At 35.9% G+C, this 12,862-nt stretch overlaps 1 protein-coding gene across 1 annotated transcript in view; it reads left to right on the top strand.

The window, feature by feature from the left end:
* The first annotated feature begins 6,311 nt into the window (after positions 1 to 6,311).
* The window catches only part of Ccdc73 (coiled-coil domain containing 73), a 180,938-nt gene continuing 174,387 nt past the window's right edge, over positions 6,312 to 12,862 (top strand). The window contains exon 1 of the mRNA XM_008851776.3: positions 6,312 to 6,446. Coding sequence (XP_008849998.1) covers positions 6,312 to 6,446 — 135 coding nt within the window. The remainder of the gene's footprint in view (positions 6,447 to 12,862) is intronic.

Genomic DNA, 12,862 nt, shown 5'->3' with positions numbered 1-12,862 from the left:
AAGATTTTGTGTATGTTTACTGGAGATTTGAATAAAATATGAAATATTGACAGAAAGGAGTTAAAAAGATTTGAGAAGGAAGGTAAACCACAAATTTTGTTTCATTAAATTTAAGATAAAAAAATGCAAGTGAGTACTTTGGAGATTGCTTGGGAATCACTGCACAGTAGATATGTGGTAGAACTTTGGAGCTAAAAGTAAATTAAGATACAGTATTCCAGCCCTATCAGTTTGTCTTTAGTCACATGGCTGCCTACCTGTTAATGGACTGATTTGTTAGTATTAACTAATTCCTAGTCTGTTGCTCTTTAAATAACCTCAGTGCCTAGGTAAGTGAAGTAAATTAATTTAGTATCAAACTAATATTTGATCTTTTATATTACTTCATATCAGACCCCATGCTAGGTACTGAAGACACAGCATGGCCAAGATAAATGAACGCCTGTTTTCACAAAGCAAGAAAGGAAGAAATATGATTTTAAAAATTAGCACATTATTATTATTAGAGAATTTTGACTAATGGTAAGTTGTAAAAAAAATAAAATAGGATAATGTGCTAAAAGGTGATTAGGTATGGTGCATACTGAAAAAGTAACATTTAATCTGAGATCAGAAAAACAAGAAGTAGTTTTGTGTTAATATTGTGGAGGCAGAGCATTCAAGACAAACAGCAAGTAAGTGTACAGGCTTTAAAACTAAAATAGATTGCATATGTTTTCAAACCAAAAGAAAATGTATTCACTACTATATGCCGCACACCAGATTAGACCCAGGAGGATATTACAGTGAGTGAAATGTCAATACAGGCTTCTAAAGCTAAGGGAGAAAGGCATCATCTAGATTGGGTGGCACCAGGTAGTGAGTTCTGCTGGAATATTGACCCATTTGTTTTAAAATGGTACACTGTGTAAATCTGTACTTATAATTTTGCTTATGTTATTTTCTCCTCAGGGTCTTTGTTAGGCAAATGTAAGATCTAACACAGTAATATCTTGTCTATAATATTCTCCATAGGCCCTGTAAATGGGATTGTTTTCACCTACATTTTCATAGGTACTTTGTGTGTATGCCTCCATTTTAGGGCTTATCACATCCTTAGTTTCTATATCTATCTTTTTAGCTAGATTGTGGGCTCATATCTTAAGAAACTTACATCTGCATATGCTAGGAAGCTAATTAATAGGTTCTTTAATAAACCAATCTGTGTATTTACATACTTTAAAATTTTGTATGTGATATGTGTGTGTGTAAATCTGGGCTTGTGTGTATATATGCCAGAGGATAGCTCTGTGGACTTGGTTCTTTCTTTCCAATGTCACATGGATTTTGAGGATCAAACTCAGGTCATCAACCTTGTGTGGCAAGTGCCTTTACGCACTGCACCATCTTGTTAGCCTTACTATGTAGCCCTGGAACTCACTATGTAGACCAGGCTGGCTTCAAATCCATAGCGCTCCACTTGCTCTGCCTCTTGAGTGCTGGGATTAAAGGGGAGCACCACCAGGCCCAGAAACTCATATATGTTTTGAGGACCAGTATTTTAAAAAAAATTTATTGAATTTTTGTGTATTTCATACATAAAATCATCTTTATATCCCTTACCCCTTCCCCTTTGGCACCCACCCATAGCCCCCCCACCCCAACTGGAGTCCATACATCCTGCCATTTGTATTAGGGCCTATTATGTAAAGCTAGTGTCCTGAGATGTCCCTCAGTAAAAGTTCATCCACCAGGGTTTAGTCAGCCTAACTAGAGTCTCTTTCTTCAAGAAGATCAGCTCTTCCTCACCCAGCAGTGATCAGCTGCCAATAATTCTTTGACTAAGATTGGGGCCTGCTGTTCATTTCCACAGTTCTGTTTCTGTGCTGGGTTTTGTCTGTATAAGTTTGCATGGGTCTTGTGCATGCTGACATCATTGCTGTAGGTTGAGGACTAGTATTTTTAAGGGATCATTTTATGCACACTAGAGTTCATATGATTAAATAGGAAATGAGTTTTGAAATCCTATTGCAACTTCCAGGTAAATGTGATAGATTAACCACATCCAGCCCCCCCCCCAAAGGTGTTTTAACTCAGGACAAGGGAGAACATGAAGTGATTCGCATTATTTTTCAGAAAGGAGAGAAAGGGGTGATATGATTGGCTTAAAGTATGGAAGTAGGCTCAGCACTTGGAAATGCCAAATATTCTGAAAGGAGGAATAAGATTTATTCAAAATAAGGCAAATTTGTTGAAAATCTTTGTATAGTATGCAAGTCTTCCTAGGTCTTTTGCCCAAAGGAGATGGAAAATTGAACTGCAGCAACAGTTAGGCTTACGCTAGCTAAGATAGAGGACAGGAATGGGGCATGGAGCTGAACATGAAGACTGAGTAAAATCTCACTGAATTCTGAAATTGTAGCATCCTAGCTCTGATGCTTCTGTCAGAGTGTACATTGGCAGATAAAACCCTTTACCCCCTTTTTAACTTCGGAAGGGAGAATGAAAATTTCACCTCTGGAGGAGATGAAAGGCCTGAGAGAAAACATGTCTACATTTTGACATTGGAGAGGAAGACCCCTAATGAAAAGTCTGCTTTTGTTACCTGATCAGCCAGTAGTGAAGCCTGTCAGTCAGTTAGCCTTTCCCTGGTATTCCCATTCATCATTTTAGTGTATGCTTCCATTAAAAAGCGTAAAGCCAGCATCATTGATATATATATTTCCATACCATACAGTTCAAAGTGTTTGGTTCAGCCAGGCATGGTGGTGCACACCTTTAGTCCTAGCACTCTGGAGGCAGACAGGTAGCTCTCAGGAGGCCAGCCTGGCTTATATAGTGAGTTCCAGACCAGCTGGGGCTACAGGGAGACCCTGTCTCAAAAAACAAAACAAAACAGAACAAACAAAAACCACACACACAAAAAATCCAGCATAGTGTTCAGTAATTTTAAGTATATTCACAGATGTGCAACCATACCACAATTTTAGAACATTTTCATTACTTCCCCTCCAAAGAAACTCCATATCCATTGGTAATCAGTCCCCAATCTTCTGTAATTCCCTCTACCACCTTGCCTTAAACAGTCATTAATCTCTTCTCTGTCTTTATGTGTTTGCCTAATTCTGGGCATTTCATATAAATGGAAAATAATGTGTCTATTGATTATAGTCTTAACTTTAGTAATGTGTGTACTTACTAAAGTTAATAAAAAACTTTACTCTTTTCTCTGTATTTTATTTCTCTTTGGATTTTTACAAACTTCTGTTGCACACTTGAGTTCTACTTATTTTTTAAAAATTAAAAAAAATTTATTTATTTTTATTTTGTGTATGTGTGTATTGCCTGCATGTAGGTAAGTGCACCGTGTTGTGCAATGCCTGCGGAGGTCAGAAGAGGCTGTCGAATCCCCTGGGACTGGAGTTATGGACAGTTGTTAGCTGCCATGTGGGTGCTGGGATTCGAACCCGGGTCTTCTGCAAGAACAACCAGTGTTCTTCACCGCTGAGCCATCTCTCCAGTGTTCCACTTATTTTTTACCTTCACTCGACACTATCATTATTGTTTTATAATCAGTATTCAGTTAAGTTTACTGACGTATGTCATTTGTTCATCATTCTTAATATTTCCATCAAACTTTCATCTTTGATTAATTTCATTCTTTTGAAATTCTTTTGTGAAGGTCTTTTGACAAATTCAGTTTCCTTTTCTTTGAAAAAGTGTATCTTTTATCATTAAAATGTTTTATTTCCTTTTTTTCATTCTTAAACGTATTTTTACTGAAACAATTCTAACCAACATTCTAATTCTGTAAAATTCAGAATTTAAAAGCATAAAATTCAGTGATTTTATAGTATATTCTGAAGGCTGTGTAACTACTATGACTATCAAGTTTCAGAGCATTTTATCATCAAAAAGAAAGCAATATACCCATTACTCATTCCCTGTCCCCCTAACTCCTGGCAACCTCTTATTTCCATCTATGTGGGTTTGCCAGTTCTGGATGTTTCATGTAAATGGAGTCAAATGACACATGGCCTTTTGTGTTTGGCTTCTTTAACTGAACATAATGTTGTCAAGGTTCATCTATCTTATAGCATGTATCAGTATTTTTTATTCTTATGGCAAATAGTATTCCATTATATCTATGCTGCATTTTGTCATTTTGTTTATCCATTCATCAGCTGATGAATGTTTGAGTTGTTTCTACTCATTGTGAATAATGCTGCAGTGAACATTCATGCATTTTTTATGGATATACATTTCCATTTCATTGGACTAGAGGCAGAATTGCTGGGTCATGTGATAACTCAATGTTTAACCTTTTGAAGAGCTGCCAAGCTATTTTTCAGAGTGGCTCAATGCTTTTATGTTTCTACCAGCAATGTAACTGGGTTCCAATTTATCGATATTTTTGCCAGTACTTGTTATTGTCTATCTTTTCATGTGTATATGTATGACGGGGGTATATGGGGATTGAACCCAGGGCTTTACACATGCTAGGCAAACACTCTGTCATTGAGCTACATCTCTAATCCTGTCTTTTTTATTATAGCCATGTTAGTGCATGTGAAGTGTATCTTTGTGGTTTTGATTTCCTTTAAAAATTTTTATTATTTTTATTTTATGTGTATGAGTATATTGCCTGCAGTTATATAAGTGCACCCTTGTCATACAATGCCCGAGGTCAGAAGAGGGCATCAGATTTCCTGGAACTGGAGTTATGGATGGTTGTTAGCTCCCATGTAGGTACTGGGATTCAAACCCAGGCCCTCTTCAAGAGCAGCTAGTGCTCTTAACTGTTGAACCATCTTTCCCAGCTTAATAACTAATGATATTAAATATTTCTTGTGGTTACTAGCCGTGTGTGTGTGTGCATGCTTGCGCTCATGTGTGTGTGTGTGTCCGTGTGTGTGTGTGTGTGTGTGTGTGTGTGTGTGTCTGTGTGCACTTGTGGCAAATGCATGGTTTAAAGAAATTTTTATTCTGATCCTCTGGAAGTTTTGTCCTTTTATTAAGTAAAAGAAGCTATTATATTTTTGTAACAGTAGGGCTTTGTCAAATACATATTTTGCAGATATTTTTTCTTATTTTGTAGGTTCTTTATTTTCTTAATAATAATCTTTGTTTTATTTTATTTTGTTTTTTTGAGACAGGGTCTTCCTATAGCCCCAGCTGGTCTGGAACTGGCTATATAGACTAGGCTGACCTCAGTCTCACAGAGATCCACCTGCCTCTGCCTCCTGAGTGCTGGCAAACCATAAATGTGCCAAAGCAGACATAAATTTTTAAATGTTTAAAAAATATTTTTTAAAAATGTGTATGAACGTTTTGCCTACATGTATGTAAGTGCAACCCATGCATGCAATGCCTGCAAAGGTCAGAAAGAGGGCATTGGATCCCCTGGAACTGCAGTTATGGATGGTTATTACCTGCCATGTGGGTGCTGGGAACTGAACCCAGGTTCTTTGTAAGAGCAGCCAGTGTGCTTAACTGCTGAATCTCTCCAGCCCCAGATATACATTCACTATTTTTTCAGATACACATTTAAAATATTTTACTATTGTTATACAAAATGTTAATATTGGAGATGATTGAGTAGATAGTACATAGGATTTTCCTGTATATATTGTTTCAATTACTTTTGAAGCTATGATTTTCAAATTGAAAAGTTGAAAAAGAGAGTTTCTTACAGCCTCATACATTTTATTGGTTGAGAAGATATATTTAAGTAAGATTTAAAAATAAAAGGCAGTTAGCCAAAGGCCTCATCTTCCAATTTTATTGAGTTTAAAGACTGCATTACTATTAATTAGTGTTCACACTATTTTTTTTTTTTGAGACAGGGTCTCCCTGTAGCCCCACTGGCCTGGAATTTGCTATGTACACCAGGCTGCCTTTGATATCGCAGAGGTCCTTCTACCTCTGCCTCCTGAGTGCTGGCATTAAAGGTGTACACTACCACGCCTGGCCGCACTATCTTTGAAAGTGGCTTTATGTCGAAGCAAAGTCTAAAAAGAGAATTTGTATTCATCTTGGCATCAAACTACTGAAGGGTCAAAACTTGTCTGCAGTATTAGGAACCTAGCCTTTTGGAGATTTCTGTGTGGGGGCAGAAAATGTTGTCTCAGAGGGTTTTCAAGTACCAGAAAAAGGCTCAGCTGTAAGAAAAATAGAATAGAAACTTCTTGAGAATTGTTACTTAGTGTTGAACCTGGAGGATCATGGGTTAATGTTTTTATGATAACTATGTTTTTACTGGAAGAGCACAGGTACGTGATTTTTTTTCAGTTAATTTTTTTGTATTACAGGAAATAAAGATAAATAATGATATGGAGAATAATTTCAACTCTGAATCATCATCTGCGTTTACTCTCCAAAGTTCTTCAGGCACAATGGCTTTTAGTCAACTCTTAGATTTCAGAACAACTTTACTAGAAGCTTTAGAAGAACTGCAAATGAGAAGAGTAAGTTCCTCTTTAAAATTTTTATTTAAAAAAAACTTTGATTTTTTTTCCTTTATTTTTCTTTCAAGGAAAGAAGCCAAAATAACATCTTATTTGGAAAGGAAATATATAGTCCAAATAATGAAGTAGGAGTATGGAACAGATTTAAGTTCATGATTAGGGAATCGGAAATAAGAAAAATTTGGAGACAAAGCAAAAAATAGGAAAGGGTTTTTACATTGTTAAATACTTGGGAAATCAACTGTATTTTATTGAGGCACTGCAGCGAATAGGTAGCACCATAATTAGGCACCATGTAAATTAAAAAGCACAGTGTTTGGGGAGATTGTGTTTTTGTTACACATTTAAGATCTGTACCTAGGAAATGATTGCATGACAGAACAAAGCAGTACATAATTAAATGGCAAATGTATGTAGTTAGTCTTCTGAGCTCAAAAGTTATTATTTATGGCAATACTGGGGATTGATCTTAGGGTGTCATACATGGGAGGCAAGTACTCTTCCACTGAGCTACAACCCCAATCCTAAATGTCCTTACCTTTAAAGATGGTAACTGAGATTTTAAAATTTATTTATTTTAAATGTATTTATTAATTATTATTGTTAGTTGTGTGTGTGTGTGTGTGTGTGTGTGTGTATGAGAGGAAAACTTTGTGGCTTTGATTCTCATACCTTTATGTGGGTTTGTCACCAGGTTTGAATAGTAAGTGCCTTCCTGTCAGCCCAATTCTGAGTTGTTGTTGTTGTTGTTGTTGTTGTTGGTTTGGTCTTTTGAGACAGGGTCTCCCTGTAGCTCCAGCTGGCGCTGGCCTGGAACTCACTATGTAGACCAGGCTGGCCTTGAACTCACAGAGATCTGTCTACCTCTGCCTCCCAAGTGCTGGGATTAAAGGCATGCACCACCATGCCCGGCTTCTAATTCTGAGTTTAAATTTTTTTTAAATTTATCTTTATTTTATGTGTAGGAAGGAGTGTTTTGCTTGTGTGTATCTTAAGTGCACCTGTGAGTGCAATACCCATGGAGGTCAGAAGAGAATGTCAGATCCCCTAAAACTGGAGTTAAGGACAGTTGTTAGCCAGCATGTGGGTGCTGAAACTGAACCCAGGTCCTTGGCAAGTGCAGCCAGTGCTTTTAACTGCTGTGCAATCTCTCCAGCCCCCGAGATTAAAAGTAGAGAGTTATCTAGCATAAAATATTGTAAGATATTGATTTTAGCAGGATATTTGTATTATATAAATCTCTTTCAAAAGCATTCTATTTCTGAGATTGTGTTGATCTAAATTTGAATACTATATTGTTAACTCTGTAGGTCAGATTGCAGCTGGTTCTGGTAGGAAGAAAATAAAAGACACTGTAGTAATGATCTAGTTGTAGTTGCTTGTGTTTGCTGTTGCTTATTTTCTGTTTTTCTTTCTTTGCTTGTTGTTTGCCAGCCATGTTCTTAGGTATTTTGTTGTTAGTATATGTTTTAACTTTTGTAAAATCTCATATTATGGAGAAGGAAACCGACATCCTTGTTCTGAAAGGCTTTCTGAGGAACTCCTGACTTTGAGGAGGCTTCCTATATATAGGTCTGGTATTCTCTTCAGAGATGCTTTCACTAGGACTTATACAGGAGCGAAGACAGAAACAAAGAGGCACAAAGAAGTCATTGACTATAGTGGCTCTCCAAAAATAAGCTACAAAGTTATAAACATTGTTCTGAGACTTTAAATGATTGAAATTTACTATTATAATAAAATTTCATGCTGCAATTTTCATTCTATAAGTTGCTTAGTAGTATAACAAAATGTGTTTAAAGAAGAAATCCTGCTGGAAAAGGGTATCTTGGATAAGCATTATTAAGAAATATTTTTGCAAAATTATCTTAAAATTTTACCATTCTGGGGGCTGGAGAGATGGCTTAGTGGTTAAGAGCACTGATTGCTCTTACAGAGGACCCGAGTTTGAGTCCCAGCACCTACATGGCGGCTATGAACTGTCCTTAATTCCAGTTCCAGGGGAATCTGAAGCTCTCTTCTGGCCTCCGCAGCATTGCACGACACGGGTGCTCTCACATACATGCAGGCAATACACTCATACACATAAAAAAATTACCATTCTGTTCTTGTCTGCTTTATGTTGCTGTGATAAAACACTAACCAAGACCAAGTTGGGGAGGAAAGGGTTTATTTGGCTTACAGCTCCCAATCACAGTCTGTCAGTGAGAAAGGCCACACACGGTAAGAATTCAAGGCAGGAATTGAAGCAGAGACCATGGAGGAATGCTGCTTACTGCCTTATTCCCTCTGGCTTGCTCTTATACAGTCCAGGCCCACGTGCCTGGGGATGGCACTGCTCACAGTGGGCTGGGCCCTCCTGCATCAATGAACAATTAAGAAAATGCCTCATAGACATGGCCACAGGCCAGTCAGATGGAGGATATTCCTCCATTGAAGTTCCCTCTTTCCTGGTGATTTAGTTTTGACAAAAACTATTTCCTAAAGGAAATGACTTCAGGACACTAAAACTTTATACTTTGTTTTATTATGTTTCAAACATTATATTTTTATTTGTTGATATTTCTAATTCAAAAAAAACATGCTTCTTTAAAAAGTCTTCTGAGGGGACAGGCATGTAGGTCAGTTGATAGAGTGCTTTCATGGCATGCTCAGAGCACTTAATTCAATCACCAACACCATATTAATGGAGCACATGGTGGCTCAAACAAGTAATCTTAGCACTTGGGAGGCCGAGGCAAGAGGACCAGAAGTCCAAGGTCATCCTTGGCTACATAATAAATTCAAGGCTAGGCTGGGCTACATGAAACCCTGTCTCAAACAAACAAATAAACAAACAAGCAAAGTTATTTGAAGTATATAGGACCAACAAAAAAACTATGTATGTATATATGTATGTATGTATGTATGTATGTATGTATGTATGTAATGTGTGTTTATGTGTATATGTGTTCATGTGGGCAGGTGCACATGTATATTTGTGTGCAAACATATGGAGGAAAGAGGTCAACCTCAGACTTTGTTTTTATTATATTTATTTTTATTTTATGTGTGTGTTTTGCCTGCATGTAAGTGCACCATCTATTAGCATGCAATGCCTATGGAGGCCAGAAGAGTGTGTCAGATCTCTTTCAACTGGAGTTAAAGATGGGTGTCAGGTACTATGTAGATGCCAGGAACCACACCTGGATCCTTTGCAAGAGGAGCCAGTGTTCTTAACTGCTAATCTATCTTTCCAGCTTCATTTTTAAGATTCAAATTTTGATTTTAAGAGATTAGTATTCATATTGCCCTATTTTTTTGCAGTGCTCTCAAATTAGCTGAAATGCCAGTCAAGTTTGTTCTATACTGTAAAAGATTAGTCAAATGGCTTTAGTTAAAATAAGCAAACCATAATAGACATCAAGATAAAGTTAAAGAAAAAGACTTAAAAAATCCCCTAACTATATTGCATTGCCTAAGTATATTCTAAAAGGACACTATTCATTTTTTCTTTATGGATCTAAGTTGGCAATGGCAGTATTTAAACACAAGGGGTTGCTTTAAATGAATAAAGATGTAAAATTACATCTACCATCTGCGACATACCCCCAGTCCTAACTCAATTCTGATAAATGCCCTTGTCAGACAGTTCCATGGGATAACTGTTAAGGAGTAGAGATGATCAATAATAACATAGGGGTCACAAATTTATCTTTCTTCAGGATTTGAGTAGTTGGCATGTGATATGAGTAGAGTAGGATCTATATTACATCAAAAACAAATTAGAAATTCAGATTTCAATGTTAAATCTATTGGATTCTAAAAACTGGAAGGGACTTGAAAGTTTTAAAACAAAATATATTTCTAATCCAAATCATTTGTACAATGTGGATAAAAACTTTACCATGAAGCTTTTAGAGCATTAAATTATGTGTTCCTTTGATGTCCTTTTACAAACCATTTTTTGGTATGCACTTTAAGAGAATTAAAATTTTTATAGGTACATCATGCCATGCAAATTAATAACTGTTACTGTATAGTATGTATTATGTATCATGATAAAATTATAAACAGAACATTATGATAGGTTAGGAAAAAACCTGTTAAATATATAAATAAGAATAAATCTTTGAATTCTAAATGAACAATAAATAAAATTTATGGGAGTTTTTAATAATCTAAAGTAACAATGATTTGCTGCAGAAGTTTTGAGGGAAAACTGGCCAAGTAGTGATATGATGTGAGGAAAATAATATTAAACAGCATTTCAGTTCCCTTTAAACTTAGTGGAATTACTAATGATTAGAACCATACCTCTTTCTGATTATGATTTATAGAATACATAACTTTATCTCATGTGGAAAACTGATAAAATGGAAGTTAGTCATATCGCTAAAAATAGCATTCATGTGTTTATGCTTTGTTAGGATTTTCACTTCAAGTTTTCTATTAGATTTATTTTTAGCCTTTCTATTATTTAGGTTTTATATTTTTCTTCTAGTCATTAAGCAACTTTAAAAATGTTTTAAGAAAAATTCCTATGAGGTTGTCAATGAAAAAAAATATAGAAAATTTAGTAAGGCAATGTCATCTCCAAGTTCAATAAAGTATCCCAGAATATAGAATCCTAAAAGTGTTTATTTTTTATTAGATGCCTTAGGACTACAAGGATTTAAGTGTTTTTACAAAAACAATAAAAGAGGAGTAATTTGATGGTTTATTTACTCTTTATAACCTTTAGAAAGTGTTGTGCTTTTTTAAAATGCTTGCTTCAGGCTGTAGTTTTACAAGATGGGCTGTGTATTGGTCAGACCTTTTCGATTCTTGACCCTGAACAGATTTAGGGACATAGCACATACAGCAGGCACATGCCCAAGAAGCCCAAACTGTAACTGGGCACTTTTTCTGTCTTTTCAAACTTATAACCTACCTCCTATAAAATTGTTCAATTTGGTTATCTCATAAAATATTAAACAGTCTTCAATATATTTTCTTGGTGTGATTAACTAAAAGTTGCTCAAGACAAATATCCCTAATATTGATCAAATGGTTTAAGACTTTATTTCTTAATAATATTAAAACTACTGTTTTTATATTAGCAAGCTTAATCTATTATGAAGATTTCTAATATGGAACATGGTATTAAAACATTCATATCAGTTCTTAAATTCTATTTTTATACAATTATTTAAAAATTTTATTTTTAAATGTTCTATCAAAAATCAGAATGAATTTGTATATAGATGAAAAAGTTAATTTTTTTCATTATTGTATGTGATTGTGTATGCATGATGTATGTGTGAGGTCACATGTGCCATGATGTACAGTGGAAGTCAGAGGACAACTTGTAGAAGTCAGTTCTCACCTTCTACCATGTGAGTCCTGGGAATCAGATTCAGGTTGCCAGGCTTGTGCTTCAAGCACCTTTACCAGTGGAGCCATCTCACTAGCCCCAGTGAAAGGGGTTTGAATGATTCTGTAGCTTCTGAAAGATATAAAGAGTGAATTCTGAAGTTTTTGTTAACAGTTCATATGTCTTACAGTACCTATAGTCTCTTAACTATATTATGATGTAGTATTTAAGAGACTGGAGACAGATAATCAGTGGTCAAATGCAAGCTCTGGAGTTAAGAATGCCTGTAGTCTCAGTTATTTAGGAGGCTTAGCCAGCAGTTCCAGACTAGCCTGGGCAATATAGCAAGATTTTGTCTCAAATATAAAACACAAAACAAAACAAAACACAGGCTCACTGTTGACCTGCTGTATGATGTGAGACAAATAATCCTTTTGCTACCTCAGTTTCTTCAGATATAAAATGATAATAAGAATACCTTTCTTATAAAAATGTCTCCTAGATTAGTCAGTATATAAAAAATAATGTTGCAAAACCTTACAATCTACTCACTAAAAATGAAGTGTATAGCTACACAGATATAATGGAGGCAGTATCCATTTTAATAACTCTATTGGGAAGGAATTCATATGTAAGGCATATATATGTGTACTTATTTGTTTTTCTTTTAAAAAAATATTTTATCTATATTTTATGTGTATATTATACCTGCATGTAAGTGCACGCAAGTGTGCAGTGCCTGCGGAGGCCAGAAGAGATCCCTTGGAACTGGAGTTATAGATGGTTGTTAGCTGCCATTTGGGTGCTGGGAACTGAACCTGGGTCCTCTGCAAGAGCAGCCAGTTCACTAATAGCTGAGCCACCTCTCCAGACCCATTATTTTTTTCAGATAGGTCTCTCCTATTTCTTACCTACCATGCAGAAATTCCTGGGTTCAACCCACAGCACTGTATAAAACTAGCATGGTGGCACACCTCTCAACACTCAGAATGTAGAGGCAATAGGATTAGAAGTTGACAGTCATCCTTATTGTTTAGTCAGTTTGAGACCAGTGTGGGCTACTTCAGAACCTGTTTCAAAA

The sequence above is a fragment of the Nannospalax galili genome, unplaced genomic scaffold (assembly GCF_000622305.1).
Source record: "Nannospalax galili isolate Female #2095 unplaced genomic scaffold, S.galili_v1.0 scaffold11, whole genome shotgun sequence".
NCBI lineage: Eukaryota > Metazoa > Chordata > Mammalia > Rodentia > Spalacidae > Nannospalax > Nannospalax galili.
The sequence above is the reverse complement of the archived record's forward strand: the minus strand, read 5'-3'. Positions and strand labels throughout refer to the sequence as shown.